Source organism: Centroberyx gerrardi, chromosome 10, assembly GCF_048128805.1.
Source record: "Centroberyx gerrardi isolate f3 chromosome 10, fCenGer3.hap1.cur.20231027, whole genome shotgun sequence".
In the NCBI taxonomy this organism is placed as follows: Eukaryota; Metazoa; Chordata; class Actinopteri; order Beryciformes; family Berycidae; genus Centroberyx; species Centroberyx gerrardi.
Window position 1 is genome coordinate 7,688,039 of NC_136006.1, and position 17,761 is coordinate 7,705,799.

Here is a 17,761-nt window from a genome sequence, read left to right on the forward strand (position 1 = left end):
AGAGAGAGAGACAGATAGCAGGAACGGAGAGAAAGAAAAACAGCAAGGGAGCATGGAGAGAAAGACAGAGGAAGAGTGAGAGATGCAGACAGAGAAAATGACAAACGGAGAAAAGGGGCCAGCTGGCAGGCGTCCAGGAGGCGAACGAACGAACGAACGAACGAACGAGAGTGAAAATCAAACGAGAGATAAAAAGAAAGGGACAAAGAAAGACAAAGAGAAAGAGACAGAGCAGGAGAGGCAGACAGAGAAAGAGAGCAGCTGGCAGGCATCCAGGAGATGAGTGCCTTAACACTGGCTTTCCAGCTTCAAGCAGCAGGTTTATCATTACGCTGTCTCGGTCCATCCTCCTCCTCCTCCTCCTCCTCCTCCTCCTCTCAGCCCCTCCCCTCCCTGCCTCTTCCTCCCTATCCCCCCTGCGTCATTTCCATCATGGCGCAGCCCTGTTGCCAAGCTGGCTCTGCTGTCGTTGGACGTACACACACACGCACACACACATACATATACTGTATATATACTGCTATACTCCACACACCTCTGCTCCAGTGGACCTGCGCTCACAGCACACACACCCACCACAGGCAGGGAGGCTCACTGCACATCCCCTTCACACACATCTAACATCACACTATAGTTTTATAAAGGGGAATTCCACCCACAATTCGCTTTTAGGTTGCCATTCTACAAGATTAGACATGTTTCTTCGATTTTTTTTTTCCTTGTTGTTTTTGAGTTATGAGTTGCCAAGATCTAGGAGGAAAATGTAATTCTATGACATGAAAGTGCATTGCATGAGATGGATGAAAGAAATGTTTTATTAGTCATGTTCCAGTATCTATATTAAGAATTACTTTGAAAAACGGTAACTGGCACTAGTACATGGCTGTGTATAAAAAAAGTCTTTCAACAATCTCAGGCAGTGCAATGCAATAACTTCATAGGATTTAACATGAACTGATCTCAGACACAGAATGGGGGACACAGAAATGAATAAACTCCATTTCGAAAGGGATCAATGAGTTTATATGAATAATCAGCCTTAGGTGATTGCTTGATTAAAGGATTTCATGGTTGAAGTAACATGATTTCTACCAATAGCCTGAGTCTACACAGATTTATTTAATGGACAGGTTAGTTTACTCAGAGAAGGAGGTGATGGCGCAATAAGACCCGGCCTGTAGTCATCTCGATATCAGACGAAAAATGCCGGAACATTTTGTCAGATTGTGTTGATGCACTTCAAGAACACCTTGATGCATGCTGTATTTTTCTCAGTGTTCTCTGAAAGCAGTAGACAGCATGATGCACTCATGCACATGGCAACACGACACTGTATTTGCATGACGCTGACTTGCCGTCGTTTGTCAAACAAACACACCGCTATTGCAACTTCTTCTGACCTTTTTGACACGTGCTCACTTTTTAAAAAACTGAATGAAACTAGGTAATGCGTTTTCATGGCCACATAAATCGAACGATTGAGTAGAAATCTAGGTGTGTTGATCAGGTTGTGCTTACTGACCTTATTCTGACAATGTCTTGACGGAGCTGGTCTTTGCTAGATGCGACCAAGGCCAACCTGATGAAGACCAATTTGGTCGAAAAATAGCATAAAAAATGGTGGAGCAAGAATGCTGTGCAGACCTACATTGAATTTTGCAACCTAACCTGATTTTGGCCATAATCAGAGTGCAGCAAATGTCACGCAAAGGCCTTAGTCTATACTTTAATCCCAGACTAAAACCATGTGCTCCCTAACACACCACACACAAACACACACACGGCAGCAGCACCCCTACCCAAAAAGCCTGAGTATCCCCTTCACCCATAACATACGCTAACACACACCAAAAGCAACCTCCATTACACACCCAGACACCCATAGGTGGGCCCACTCAACCGTTGCGCACACACACACACACACACACACACACAAACACGTGTCTTTTACATCTGTTTACACTGAGTACATCCACCCAGTGCTGCAGCAGGGGCAGAACACGGAGGCCCTGTGTCATCTTGAAGGCTTTCCTTCACCCGTACAGCAGCGCTCTGTGTGGTGCAGCTTTTTCACTGAGCTCTGGACAAATCTCTGCTCTCCCCTGGGCCAAACCACTAGCATGTTTTAGGATTAACGTTTAACATGGGCCTGCGCCAGGGGTGCAAAGTCCTTCACTGGGCTGAAATAACCCGTTCTGTCGGGGAATGAACCTGAACGCTTACCTGGAATGTATACGCAAACATATATATGCTGTATGTGCGTACACACACACACAGAGGATGTGGCGAATATGGCACTTCCCAAGATTTAAACTAACTTTGCCAGGCCATCAGTTTTCCAAGAAGAGGGGGGGGAAATCCTGTTTGCTCTGCATCGTATTACAGAGTAGAGTATCAACCAGGCAGCAGCAGAGGAGTGTGTGTGTGTGTGTGTGTGTGTTTGTTCGGCTGTCCAAGGTCGATTAAACCCTTCGTATTAGTGCAGGCTTTGGACAAAGGTTAGAGAGCCTTGCCTACTGGTTTTGCCGCTGTCATTCAAACTGACTTGATGGCACACACACACACACACACTTCGTCACCACCTCCAGGATGACCTGATTCAGTAAATGAAAGAGAAATGCTATTAATCAAATAGGCCCATAGGGAGAGAGAGAGAGACAAACACAAAAAAAGACGGAGAGAGAGAGAGAGAAGATGATAGCCAGCAACTTTAAGAGCCAGACTCACAATAGCACAAGTGTCTACATGGTTTGCGCCTACAGGCTGATACATTTATACATGTATCTTTTGCACGAGACAAAAAGAGAAAGAGAAGTAGAGAAAGACAGACGGAGAGAGAGAGAGGCTGGAGTGAACACTTGATGAAGTAAAGTTTTCAGAGTCAAATGTGCTTTGAGGCTGTATTGGACAACAGCCAGATCACTCCTACTTGTCTCAGGTAGCCATCTCTCATTTAGCAGTCTTGTCTACGGAGACTCCAGTTACCCAACGTAAGAACTCAAAATCTCGCCAGAGGGAAGTGGCTACACTGCCTTAAATAGGCCACGCGCAAGATATTGTCATTTGTGACGCCAGTTAGCTGCACCAGTGAGCATTTAACTACATCAGTGTTTCAGTACCCTCCGACAAATCATCTTCCCAGTCTTTGGTGATGTCAGCTGGTCCACGCTCCCAACTCATAAATCCCCCCACACACACGCACACACGCTACTGCGACAGCCTGCCACAACAAAGCATTCTCTTTCTACCACATCTATCCATCCTCATGGCCCTCAAAGCATCCCCCCGTGGTTCAATGAGACAGGAGCCTGCATGCAAGTACATAAGTGACGTCCATCTCTACTGTTTGAGATCTGAGATTTCATAAATTGAAGGAGGACAGGGCCTGGGTTCCTGCGTTAGAACCGCCCCCTATGCAGCACCACACTTCCTGTATAATATGAGGCGGAGTTTGAATATTCTGCTCAGTGTCATGGGGCGCAAGAGAGCAAATACCTGTGTTTCTCAAACCTTTTGGTCTCAGAAACCAGGAAACAACTGTTTTTTGTCCAGGGAAATGAACAGTAACAGCATTACTATCTTCAGAGACCACTTATATAAAAACAAACGGCCATTTAAACAGGAAACAAACAGCAGAGACTAGTCCTTTCCTATACCAGAAAATAAACCCAGGGACCACTCAAGTGACTCCCCGAGGACCAGCACCAGTCCCCCGCCTTGAGTTTGATAAACACCGGCTTAGACGCATTTCACAAACACTTAGAGCCGGGCTGACAGAAACCCCAGTAGGGGCCTGGCACAGTCTAGGGGAGGCAGGCGACAGTTTCTTAGGGCCGTCTCTGGATCTGAAAGAAAGAGAGACTGAACACGGATCTGGTACTGAGGCAGAGGGGAGTGAGCGGGCAGATTGGATGTGAATGACTTTACTCGGCGGGCAGGAACAGCAGGAGGAAAAAATATTGAAACATCCAGACTATCAGATTACAATTTTCAGCATTTTTTTATATGCTTCATGAAACCTGCATAACTGCATATAATACCCCACAGCAGTGTTTACATTCATTCAGCTGCGGTGGACCCTGCAGCTAGTAAACTGCCCCCAATCCTAGAGTGTTAATACAATGAAAACTCATTATCTGGCCTAATGCTCAGCCTGCCCCAAAAAAATAAGGGGGTCAGAGCACAGGGTCTGCTGCAGAATAGCAGCCCTGCTGGAGCTGATGAGGACTCAGTATCTTGCTCAAGCACACTTCAGCAGAGCAGATGCTTGCTGTTTGAACCCAGACTGTGGGGCTGAAGGACAGTCTCCCAACTAACTACGCCACAATACTGCCTTAATAATATCAATAACAAACTTAATTTACTTTCCATTTATCTACAAAACTGAGAAACGCATTCAAAAGAGAAGTGGTTAAAATATATAAACAAAAGCAAACTACATTAGATTAAAAAGGTAAGAACAAAAAACAAACATTACATAAAAGCATGTGTAGTAAAAAATGCTAGGTGTTGGGCATTTACACAAAGAAGGACAGAGTCTGTGAGGCAAAGCCTACAGCAGAATGGCTCCTGTAAATGCCTCGCCTGCGGTCTGCCATATTCACCACTCGGCCCAGACGCGGCTGAGCAGCATCACAGGTTGGCACCAGGTTGTCTGAGCGATCGCTTCAAGGCTCGTCAGCCCGGAGACCGGTCCTGCCGGCCTTCATCCATTTAGTCAGCGAACCACCTCTGTCAGCTCCCAGGTTCAGCGCCGCACAGCGAACGGCAGAGAGCAAAAATGGGGAGAGGTGATGGTGATGGATGGTGACTGACAAGGCCTTAACCCGTTTCTGGAGAAGGAAATGTGTGAAAAAGGGGGCTGGGAAGGGGAGTGAGGTACTTAATCACATGTTTTTGTTTTTTTTTATGCGGAGGTCCTGTAGCTAGTTTGAGTATAGCACTAAATCTGTCAGGGTTAATTCCCACTGGGGCAACCAATGCTAAAAATCTATGCACCTCTGGTACTGTAAAGTGCTTTGAATAAAAGCGTCAATCAAATGGCATATGCTATAGAGTCTTTTTTTACTCACAACCTTTTCTGAGGCTAAGTAATTAAGATTCTGTGAATGGCCTAATCATATTCTGTTCAATCAAAGCATGAAACTGAACGTGGGTGAGAGGTAGCCCGGGCTCTGCGTGGCAGCAAAGACAAGGTTGTGCCGGTGGTGTTGGCATACAGAGACATGGCCCAATTAGAAGACAGACACCGACCAAGAAAGTGATCCTTTATACCAGGTTTCTATCATTTTGTTACATCTATTGTTACTCCCTGCTGTTGGTCGCGTCAAATATTGGCGATTTGTGAATTTAGGCATATTTTGCTGTTGCGCTGACTTTACATTTGGATAAGAGAGTAAGCTAAATGGCTAAAATATATAAATATACTTAACTAAAAAGACACAAAGACTCAGAGGGTTTAGATCCCACAAGTGCTCATGGGATACTGCAGCAACATAAACCTTGAAGTGGGCGTGGCCACCGCATGGCACAGTACAGGCAACACTTCATGTGTCAAGTAGTATTGTGCATGTGGAGACACTCCCAAACAGACACAGAAAAACACACACAGACAAATACAAGACTAAGTCTAATCTTGCCCAGAGACTGCAGATTATCTCCAACCCCTGTAATAATGCCTGCAATATGCTTCTGACAAACATGCCACTCCTCTCTCTAATCTTTTCTTTTGGACAACTGATGCTTCTTCAGCAGCGACACGCCTCCGCAATTAGCCAATCATCAGGCTTATACAGACTTGTTTCGATTCGATTTAGCAGCTGAAACTAGAGCTGCTGACTTGACACACCCTCAGATGAATGGAACATGTAGAGGGAGATTGCTCCGGAGAAAGACAACTGTGTGGAGAAGCGTCCATCCACCACACATACACAGAGAACCCTGTTTTAAATTGTATATATGCATGAATCATAAAATCACTCCATTCATAAACAGGCAGTACAGCCTAGCAATAGCAGTCACTGTGTCAGCCATGCTTGATTTTCAGGCTTTCTTCTCCTTTTAGAAAACCATTACAAAGATATTTCCTGCACAAGAATACGGGTCTACTCAATATCAGTCTCTCATTATTTCAATTTGTGTGTATTAGGGCCATTTCAGGAAGAAACTAAGGTATTGTGAAGTGGTAGCACATTGTATATTCAGGCTGCTCTAACAAGGACCACAGGAACGCTCCACTTAGAAGAGATTTAGAAAAGTAGCTTCAAAATGCTAATTTCAGGGTGTCATCTTCACGCTATATGTGAGATCCTGTCTCTGATCCTGATTGTCTTTGTACGTTGTTGTGTTAGCATACACTGTGAAACTCTAAACTGACTCCACATTTCTGATAGAGGGACCTGTAACACTTCTGACTTTCTAAGACCAAACAAAATGTATACGTATTTGTGTATGTATTAGTTATTTTTCCATATGTTTTCAATGCCACACAAGTAGGCTTTTCAGTTTCTAGGTTTCCAAGATGCATGGGAACCCACTGTGTTATGGAGCACTTGGTAGCCAGCAGGTTAAGTGTGGGTGAGCCAGTCTGCCAAATGAAGGATTAAATACTATAGTAATGTCTTGTAGAGGCTACTGCGTTACTCCATTAACAGCTTAGCACTGCAAGTCAAGTCAAGTCAAGTCAAGTTTATTTATAAGGCCTAACAAGCCTCACAAGTATGTCTCAAAGGGGTTTACATACCATATCATATACATGTCATATACCATACTACACTGCTACATTCTATATACCATACTACATCATATACATACTGTATATACATAGCCTACATTATATACCATACTACATCAAACACACTACAAACAAACTCCACGCCTATGGGAAAGTTGGAGTCTCCAGTCCACCTGACCTGCAGTGACAGGTACTGTGAGCCCAGCAATGTTTCTACAGCATACTGTCAGTTTATATACAAATATATTGTAACGCTCAAGTAACCGTTTAAAGCAAGCTGAAGCATCACAAATTAAGGTTATAGCTCATATCATAATCAAAATCACAATTTAATGCCAAAGTAATAGGAAAATGTCCTCATCCATTTATTGTACAAAGGGGCAAACGTAGCGTTTTATTCGCTTTGTTATAGCCTTTTGTTATGTTAGGTATTGTGTCTCGAGTGTATGTTGCTGCTGTGACAATTCAATTTCCCTCCAGGATAAATAAAATACCTTTCAATCTATCTATCTATCTATATTGTGAACGCAGTTTCCCATTGAATTGTATTGTTAGCTGGGCATATTGCTAAATCAGTCAGGAATATGAAAGGATTAGCACACTGATTGATTGACTCAGTGTAACACTCAGTGTAACGCTCAGTAGAACAATCTAATGTTTGCTATCCAAACACAAAAGGTATGCGCAGCACAGAAAACATACTAGGCAGTAGTCGGCCACTGTCCTACGATGTTGGAATGACTGAATGGACTGATTATAGGGGACAGAGCGAGACTGTAAAAGCCTGTAAAGCTTTGTCCTTAAACACTCGCTTGCTGTTACAGGCATCTCCCCAAACCTCCGTTTATGGAGAATGAATCCTTCCCCCTCTCTCTCTAACTAAATAGTTTCCACATTAGTTGCCCAGTGATCAGCTGCAGTCTGCGTCCAGGCATGCTCTGGGGGCTATTGCCTCTCTGTCGGGCTAGCTAGCAAGACAAGTCAGGCCACAGAAAAAGTAAAGGCATGGGTTTTTTTTTCTGTCCAAGCCAACTGCCTTTGCAACCCTGTCTGACCTTGAAAAGAGGCAACATCATCATCTGCTTTGACTGACTGACTGAGGCCTTCTGGAGCTTTCTAGCATCCAGAAAACACAGAAGAGAGAGGGAGGGAGGGAGGGAGAGAGAGATTAACTGACAGTGGGATGGAGATAGAGGTTCTAGAGACATAGTTTCTCTGTGCTCTCTTTAAGACAGGGTCTACACTTGTTTTTTTCTGACTTCCCAATTGCTTACAATGGAAAAGATGCATTTTTGAGTGCAGCTCAGGAACAGTTCATTGTTTCAGGAAGACCGCAGGAGGAAGAAAAAGCTAACATGCACAGCATTTTAATGGATTTCCAATATTTGTACAACAACAAAGCAAAAACTGCCAAGCTACCCAGCTTGCAGTTTTCACTGTATATATGAAAGAACGCAGGGCTTTGGACATGTTCTTCAGGCTTAAGGAATCATATAATACGGGCTCAAAACAGGCACAAACCAACTTTGGCACCATATAGGGAAGTTAGTCCACTACCAAAAGTATGAGGCTCCTTTGTCAGGCTCTGTGGAGCCCCATATCTGCCCTGCTCTGGCCTCCCAGAACCCCTTCATCTGAGCTGTAACCAGGCCAGATCCAATTAAGCTCTGTCTCTCTCTATGTGCCAAACTCACTTTTCAAACTCTCTCTTTATCTCTCTCCCTCCCACCACCTCTCTCATGCCTGTGCCATGTTCTACAGACTGAACACTTCATCTGAGAGCAACAACACAGTGGTCCAAAAGGGCTGGTGGTGAGACGTACACAAGAAACTATCATTCACTCGCAGGCCCATTCCACCAGCATAGCAGCTCAGCACTGAGACCACAGAGACACTGGGAGGAAAATGCCAAAAAACAAAATAAAATCACAACTGAAGGCTCCAGTCCTCCCTGAGCTATGTAGGGCATTTGGGGCAGGCTTGGCTTTGTTCAGATAGAGATCATGTTTTTTTTCAGACCCGCATAAAACAAAACCAGCATATCCCAACATGAAATCGGCGCCTTAGTAAACAATATGTTCTCACAGTGAGAGAAGAGAAAGCAACCAGTGGTCGGGCACTGACGAAACTGCTGATGCAATCACAATTCGGGGTCAGATAAAATTGTGCCCCAGTTCGAATTCCAAAATACAGCACAATCAATCACAGTACCATGGTGAAGCAGACAATAAGGTTATGTGCCTCTGCTGGCCTGAGAACATTTTGACTTGCAGCACAGCAAAACAGGAAAAATCAGGAAAACCTGGAGTTTCTACTCTAGACAAAACAGTAAAGGACCATTATATGACTTAACAATGGAAATGCAGTCTAAGCATAGAAAATAAACTGATAATTCTGCCACAATCTTACACCGTAGCACAGTTGTTTTTCCAGTTGCCCTATTTGACTCATAGGCCAGTAATAACTCTGTTAATGTCCAAGGATGACTTTCAACGCCTTGCCCTGTTTGGACATTAGAAAACATCAGCCTTATCTATTGGATTGACATTATAAATCATTGATTCAACCCATAAAGTTACTGAACCCACTTATCTGATAAAATGCTTCTCCTGTAAACATCAGCTTAACTCAAGGTTGCACTTTTGTATAAAATAAAATGTTAATACTGAAAGATAACAGTATAGCATTGTCAGAAAAAGAATTTCCAACATAAAAGGAAATAGACACAGATGCCTGGTTACAGAAATTTACTTTCCAACAGTCTAAAATAGAGTCCAAATAGAGAATCACAAATTCTATTTGGTAGTAGCAAAGGTGTGGGCATTTGGGAAACCAGAACCATGACCTGATACTGTCCCCCATTGTTAATCCCCATTGTTCCCTGCCTCTTTACAGGTGTTTACCTTGAAGTTGCTGGAGTTGACCCAGGAGCTGGCGATGCCGTCGACCATCTTGTCCAGCGCCGTCTGATCCTGCTCGAGGTCATGGGACTTGTCCTTGTCCGATATGTAGTCAATGATCTCCTGGCCCACCTGCAGCCGTCGGCCCATGTCCTTCTGCAGGACCTGGACCAGGCAGTTCTCCATGCTGGGCTCCATCCTGGCCTCAAATGACCACACCCTCCGCCTTCCTCAGTCTGCCTGGCTGACTGACTGACTGACTGACTGGCCTGCTACTAACTATCCTCCACTGCTCAAAGCAGCAGGAATGACAGCTAAACAAAATGAGCTCCACTTAAGAGTGTGCGAGTGGGTGGATGACCCGGAAAAGGGAGAAGAAAGAAAGAGGCGAGTGTACACAGTCTAGTCGTATTTTTATCCCCGAGGACAGGCCTTCTCTGTGTGCCAAGTGCTAGCTAGCTAGCAAGCTAGGGGCCGTGCCCTAGGGATGGATGGAGCAGGGCTTGGGGAATGGCAGCAATGCAGCATGTGTGTGTCTGGACAGCAGCTGGGTAGGGTTTACTACTCCCTCCCACTTTCTTTTTTTTTCCTTCTTCTCTGAGAGGAGTCTGAGCCAAACCGCTATAGCAGGAGTAGAGGCGGTGGTTTGGAGAGAAGCGGGCAAGGCAGCAAATGGAGATGGATGGAGAGAGCGGGTAGAGGGCTGGCTCAGAGCTCCATGTCTTGTCCCGGGGTCTGCCCTGGAAAACCCTAGGGGAGCGGAACAGAGGGTAGACAACACACCCGTCAAATTCTTCATCAAATCCATTCAAATACTTGAATCAAAAATGACTGACCTGCTGGTGCAAAATATTAGTGATTTCAAAGCTGTTTTTTTGTCATTCATCACAGTATAAGAATGTCAAATTGGTAAGTAGTACAGTGAAAGGAGAGTGTTTTATCTATTAAAAGTGATCCCATTGAGATAAGCGGGTCTCCAACAGTTCAGAGTACTGACTGAATATTACCAAGCAACACAATTCCAGCCAGTGAGGAGAGTTTTGGCTAATGCCACTTTGGACCAAATTTACTTCCAGGAAAGAAAAAAACTGAATCAAATTAAGGCTCTGAATGAAGTGAGGACTTAATCCCCCTGCCCCCCACCCCAATAGACACACCCACCCCCTCTCTGACAGCTTCAAATGTTCAGCTTGGCATCCCACCGCCATGGAAACATGCGGGGGGTCAGATGTAGTAGCAACTTCAAATGAAAAAAAAAACACGAGCACGTCACTGCAGTGTTTATATGCTCCACTTCAAAACAGCTCTATCACATGCTGACGGGGCTCCTTCCCTTCAAATAACCTTAGGCTTTTTGTGTGACAAGATTATCTGCCAGAAAGGAATGCTTAAACAGCCTTTATCAGTTGTGATCCTTTGTCTTGAGAAAGGAAAATCAAACCTGCAGAATAAATGCCTATGTGCCAACTAGATAAGGGCCAAATGCACTGGACTACAACATTCCCAGTGCCATAAAAGTAAAACAAATTGCTCTGCTGCATGTGCTTCTGGCATTAAATAATCATTTCATTAAGCATTTCATTTGTCGACTGTACCTTGAAAACAAGGTAGTAATTAGTACATGTGTGAGGAGCTGTAATGGTCTTATACAAGTATAATAAATCTACTACTATTAGGCTACTTGAGTTATGTTTAAGAAACAGCTGCTGATTCTACCTGCACAAGCCTCAAACCTAAACAATGACGATGAAATAACAAACATTGGTAATGACAGAACAGAACAGAATATAATGCAATAGAGAATATTATATGTTATTACAATGCTGTTCTATTGTGATATTAATTAATATACTACCCTAAAATTGCCTGTAAATAAGTATGCCTCTTTATTCAGTTACACAAGGCCTACTGTCATCTTTTGACAAGCCACTCTTGCCTGTCAGTTAGGTCTGCTTGCTATGTTGCCACACACACACACACACACACACACACACACATACACACACACACACAGTGATCTCTGCTTTTGTGCAACGTTAGCTCAGCTCTAGCTAGCTGTGAGCCAGACCATCGCTGCTAGCATTGCCAATCAGGGTAGCTAAAACCGTCAAAAAATCCACCATTCACCCAAATACAACGTTACCTTCATAGGTTTTTGGACACTCCTAACATTAAACAAAAGCTTGCCCTGTGTTTAACACTCATGACCACGGCACATCTTTTTAAATTTTTCTCTACACAGCTGGCTAACGTTTCCACTGTGCCAGACAGAGTAAGTGTGTGTGTGGATAATAGCTACGCTAGCCTCTAGCAAAAGCCTTTCCTTTCATTGAAACGTCAGTTCACAGCCAGGCAGACAGGCAGACAGGCAGGCAGCACAAAGAGAAAATATGACAAGGAGGCAAGAAGGTGTAGCTACATCACTCATGTATCTACTCACCATATCCTGTTCAAACGACGGAGTTGGTTTAAACATACAGCTCGTATTTGGCTTTGTAAATATACAGTCGGCTTGGGTGTATGGCATCGAGGCTGCTCTCTCTCTCTCCACCCCGGAATGCTGTTTGCAGGACAAGAATGGGATCGCCGTGCGCAGGCGCAGTCGGACCGGGGATGATGTTGGCACTTGGAAAACTGTCGCATGTAAAGCAAGCGCCCATCGTGGTCTGTTTTTCGACCTCTGGCGACATCTACTGGACACACGGAGTATGTGATACATGTGCACTAACCCGCAGTACAAAGACAGTTTTATGCATTTTGCTGAAGCTGTTGCATAGAGAAACGTAAAATGGGGAGATAAGGGTGTGTTGCTCAAGACACTTTCACGGGACAAATGGCTGTTGCAGGGATCAAACCTGTGAATCTTTCTTTTATGGGGCATTCACTAACCACTTATTGAGTATGAATCCCCACTGGACAAAGCCAGTATCAGGGGAAGTAACATTTATTTTTATTTACCTAATTTTCATTTGTTTAGCATTTATCACTTTATTTTTTCCTGTAATTCCTACTGGTACTTGTGCTCATCCACTATCTGTGATCATAAAAGGCCTTGTGCAACATTTTAAAGCAATCACTAATTAGGTATGGAGTTTGGAATTTTTTTTGCCATGGTGCTTTGGCATCAAATAATATTGATGTGATACTTCGACACTTCAGCAGGGCAGAGGCTTGAATCAGAGTCTTCCAGTTAAAGGATAGTTTCCATACACCACCCTTTTGCCTCCAAATGTCTTGGTAGACAACTGTGTTAACTTTATGGTTTACTTATCCCATTAACAAAATGTAGCCAAAATGTTGACAAACATATCTTACATCAATTTACTTCTTTCTTCTTCCTGAAAACAGAAACAGAACCAAACAGTGGATTGAAAGGATTACTCAACAGTAGATTCTGATGTCATTTATTATTAAAGATCACAGCATCAGTGTGAATTTGACCATTCAAAACCAAGCATTCTGACAGGTGTAGTAATAAAGCAGGTTATCACGTTACACAGAGACAACAACAGCATGTCTTATATCAATACTACAGCTCCTGTGTGCTGTAGGACACAGCCTGGTCCAGGACAGAAATGGACATTTCCCATTGTCAAAACAGTTCAGTCCAGGCACAATTTTTGCCTTAGAATCACACTCCTTTGTCATGCTATGACAAGCACCGTCCATAACACACAGAGTTAGGGAGGGTTCCTTCCTAAGAGCATCTTTCAATGACAAATATTACTTCTTTATGATACAATTTCCACATACCAAAACACACACACTTATTTCTGAACACAGTTCCAAGTTAAGTTGTCCCGTCACTCCCAAAGCAATTCTCAGACCATACACAACCATGATGTATGCATCTCTGCTCTGACAGCGGCAGAACCAAGTCCATAATAAAACAGTGGAGAGGTTCACTCCGCCTCTGCATCCTCTGTGGCCGCCTTGTCTCCTTCAGACGGTTCCTCGCTCTCCTCCTCGTCGCCCTCCTCCTCCTCCTCGTCACCGTCACTCTCTTCCTCCTCTGAGGAACACTCTTCATCCTCTGTGCCTTTTGATTTTGGAGCTGGCGTCTTGAAGATAATCTCGTCGTCTACGTCGTCGTCGCCGATGACCATGGACTTCCTCCTCTCCAGGATGGACGGGGTGCAGACTGGCGTGGCGTCCTGATGTGGAGAGATGGGATCGTTAATAAAGACAGGGGCAGTTAGGCACAGAGGGCATGCTGAAACAATCTAAATTTGATTCATTTTGATTGAAAAGTGTCAGGTTATCCCTTTAATCTGTACAGCTCTGACTCTTTCTCCCAGTTGATATGTTGGCACATGGGTTTTATCACGCTGCCAATAGGAGGAGCAGGTGATAAGCTTAATGCACCATAATACTATACGCACAGTTATCTGGCCCCAGACCACTGGTAGGACCTGGGGCCATTTTCAGTCTGTGCTCAACAAAATCTCCACACTGTCATACAATGCAATATAAAAATTCAGCAGCTACACATTGTGTTGTCCTTACATCACTACACGTGGAGGCATTCATGGCATCGGAGGACTTTTTCTTGTGGGGAACCTGGGCAGCCTGTAGAAGAACAAAAGCACGGTTTCCAAAAAGGTTAGCATGATGCCATCACAAGAAAGCAACAAATAAATAATAGCAGAGTGGACCTAAAATGTTGTACGCCTGTAAAACATATGCTTTGGCTCGGGAGGGATTAGGGTTCAACCGAGATTTCTGTGTTTTTGATGGCTGAGATACATTCTTTGGACTGAAGCTGCCAATAACCAATATGTTGTGCCTATATTCTGTATATTTAAAGTTGGCCGTTTTCATACCAAAAATACGTAAGTATTCAGTATTTTACCCAGAATTGCATTTTTTGCAGGTTGAATAAGCCTCTAAAACAGCATTTAGACCACAGGAAGATAAAATCCTCTTTTTTAATCAAAAGACCTAGATCGTTCTGATATATGGGCAAACTGATACTGAAACTGGGCAAATTTACATTCTAGGCATTTAGCTGATGCTCCTATCCAGGGCGACATACGAAGGAACGCAACAGTGGAATAAGCTTAAATTGTTGGACCACCAACATCACAAGCCACCAGTAGCAGCTGGGATGACTCTTTAGCTCAGATAAATAAAAAAAAGGGGTAACAGCAAGCTTTAAGTTACTATTCCAAATCCAAACACTTACAAATCCTGGGAAGTCGTATTCGATGCCGTGTGCTGCCAGCCTCTTGCGGAGCTTGAACTCTTTGCGCAGGAGCTTGTCGGTCATCTTGGCGACCTGCTCTGCTGTGTGTGTCCTGTTGTAGCGCGTCACGGCAGGATATTTGGGTTTCTGGAACGCCTTCTGAGAGCCAACAAACAACTTCTCGTGCACCTTCTCCGGGGGAATCACATGACCTGGGAAACAGCAAGAGGCAAGGGATTTACATTTGATGCTCTTAAGAAGAGCAATTTATCATTGGTGCACACACTAAGCGAACGGTTGTAAATTGCTGCCATGGCAAGCAGCCAAGTGATGAAAAAGTGCAAGGGAAAACAAAAAAACAAAAAAAATCAAAGATAAAATCTAATTTTGTTGTATTAAGACCGGTAAACAAAGCATAACAAACATTCAGTTAATTTTAATTCTGTGAATAAAAAAAAGATAGCACGTTTCAGTTTCTTGGCATTGAACAAATTTATTAGCCCATTCTTAGTCTCATACTCACATTTGATCAGTCTTTCTCCCATGAGGTAATTGTTCATGGTTTCTGCAACAATCTTGGCCACTTCATCACAGTCAAACTCTACAAATGCATAACCTTTAGTTCCACCTGTCTGGAAAACAAGAAACGAGAGAAAAGAACAGACAGAAATAAAGTGTCACCTGTCTGAATTGATTCCTACTTCACACCTGCACTTGTTTCAGATTAATCGAACCTTAGATTTCTATTTCAAACTTATTTTTCCTGATGCTGTTGTTGGCACATGGGTTTTATCACGCTGCCAATAGGAGGAGCAAGTGATAAGCTTAACGCACCGTAATATTATAGGCACAGTTATCTGACCCCAGACCACTGGTAGGACCTGAGGTCATTTTCAGTCTGTGCCACAAGCCAAATTATTGTGGAATGGTAATTCAGCAGGATCACAAACTGATGGGGCAACTGCACACATTATATTATCTAGCGGGGATTTTTTTTTGTTGCTTTTCATTTGTAATACTTAACTGTAATAGATCATGCCTCTGTAATCCATCCTTAACTCTTTTGCAACAAATGCCTTGGCACCAGCAGGGATAGCTGTGTTTAAAAAGGCAGCCACCGCCTGTCTAGTGATCACCGTGTTAAAATATTTAAGTTGGGGCTCTGCAATATGGCTGAAATCAATATCAGGATAGTCTTTTCGATATCGATGCATATCATGATGACTCATGTATGCAAAATCATGTTAAATAATCAAATTGATGTTTCTCCCATTGAACATAAGGGTAATGTTAGGTGTATGATGTCAAACAAAACTTTTTTTTTTCAAATAATATTCCTTAAAATGTTTCATATCGTATTTTGTCAAGAGTTTTTAAACAAAACTTGCTTGTCATCATGAATCTAGACAGCAGCATTGTGTGTTACAATATCCCAAAATCACCATATGGTCGCTATATGATCCCATACTTCCAGACTCAAACAGTTTTTACCCCCAGGCCATCAGGCTTCTCACCAGTGATCACATTGATCACATGATCACCTCAATGGGTAGGAAAAAGCAGGTGTGAAAGGCCCAGGCCGGGGATTTCCTCCTACTCCTCCTCTCCCATACTCACTCACAGAATAGCACTCCTACACTTTATATTTATAATATTTAATACTCCTATAATATTTAATACTCTTATAATATTTAATACTCTTATTCTTACTGTCCATATTGCCCATCTTTACTGGCTCTGGAACTGCTGTACTTTTGCCCTTATTTGTGACTCTTTTAACACTTAATATTTTATATTTTTCTTTTTTAAAATATTTTTCTTATGCCTACTACGTAGTTGTTGCTTGCCTTGTCCTAAGAATTTAATTGTTCAGAATAAACTTGTGTGATACTGTGCATTTGATAAATAAAACACTTTGACTAGTTAGTTACCTTTTTACTCCTCGCCAGCCGCAGCCTCAGGACTCTTCCAAACTGTTCAAAGTATGATTTGAGCTGAGTCTCAAAAAGTCCAACAGGTAAGTGGCCGACATAAATCACTCCTGGGCTCAAACGGTATCCCTGCAGAAGAAGAAGAAGAAGAAGAAGAAGAAGAAATCTGTGTGAAGCAGAGAAATATAAAACATTGGAAGCAGACCTAGCTAGAAGCTAAGTGACATTTGACTTGTAGACTAGCTGGAAAGTGGTTTTTTTTTTGTTTTTTGTTTGTTTTAAATCGGCCAACCAAGTCGTCTAACTAAAAGCTAAACGGTTTATGGGCGACGAATACCTGGAACAACGCAGCTAAAAGACGTGGGCAAGTTTTTATAAACATAAAAACAGCAAGTTACTTTGACACATGCTTCAGGGCCACCATTGCATCTCCACCAACCTTGCCGGGTCTCTTCTTCACCTCCTGGACCTTTTTCTTGAACTCTGCTTCTTCTTTGGGGTTCAAAGCCAGCAGCTCTTTGGCCGGGTTAACACCCGCAGCCGCCGCTTTACCTTCGGTCATCGCAGTTAATTAGCGATTTCTAAGATAAAGTCTGAAATAAAACAAACACCCGAGACGTAATCGACCAGCTCTACAGAAACCACGTTGGTCTTCTCATCCGGTTGTCCATGTGGTGACAAACGAGGAGTCACGGAAGAGAAGATCTGCATGAACCGAAACTATAGTTATACGCTCCAAACAGCGCCATCTACCGTCATGGAGGTCTACCTGGTTTCAGCAGCAGCACCGCAGCATATCATTCAATTCAGTGAACATGACCTGAATCCAAAAAAGATCTTCAAAGGGCACGAGAGCACAAAACAACAAACAACCAGGTGTTACTTTGAACGCATTAATTTCCCTATGATTTGGACCAATGCTACATTACTGTAAGCATGGAGGGAAGAGAAGGAGGAGCAGAGGAAGAGGTGGGGAAAGAGAGGGAGGGAGAGGGGGTGGAGTGTCACTCCA

At 43.3% G+C, this 17,761-nt stretch overlaps 2 protein-coding genes and 2 non-coding genes across 4 annotated transcripts in view; all 4 read right to left on the reverse strand.

Moving 5' to 3' along the window:
• clasp1a (cytoplasmic linker associated protein 1a) overlaps window positions 1-12,211 on the reverse strand; it is a 101,797-nt gene extending 89,586 nt beyond the window's left edge. The window contains exons 1-2 of the mRNA XM_078286067.1: window positions 12,074-12,211; window positions 9,637-10,383 (exon numbers count right to left, since the gene is read on the reverse strand). Coding sequence (XP_078142193.1) covers window positions 9,637-9,831 — 195 coding nt within the window. The 5' untranslated portion in view covers window positions 9,832-10,383; window positions 12,074-12,211. The remainder of the gene's footprint in view (window positions 1-9,636; window positions 10,384-12,073) is intronic.
• Window positions 12,212-13,021: 810 nt separating this feature from the next.
• nifk (nucleolar protein interacting with the FHA domain of MKI67) lies at window positions 13,022-17,411 on the reverse strand. Its single transcript, XM_071905021.2, has 6 exons — window positions 17,189-17,411; window positions 16,750-16,878; window positions 15,342-15,450; window positions 14,819-15,030; window positions 14,140-14,202; window positions 13,022-13,787 (listed from the first exon to the last, which is right to left on the reverse strand). The coding sequence occupies exons 1-6, from the start codon at window positions 17,309-17,311 to the stop codon at window positions 13,536-13,538; spliced, it is 888 nt and encodes a 295-aa protein (XP_071761122.1). The 5' UTR covers window positions 17,312-17,411; the 3' UTR covers window positions 13,022-13,535.
• Window positions 13,935-14,066, reverse strand: LOC139916236 (small nucleolar RNA ACA64). Its single transcript, XR_011784849.1, has one exon. It is a non-coding gene; the product is annotated as a small nucleolar RNA ACA64 (small nucleolar RNA).
• Window positions 15,589-15,720, reverse strand: LOC139916244 (small nucleolar RNA ACA64). The gene has a single exon (XR_011784850.2). It is a non-coding gene; the product is annotated as a small nucleolar RNA ACA64 (small nucleolar RNA).
• Window positions 17,412-17,761: the final 350 nt, after the last annotated feature.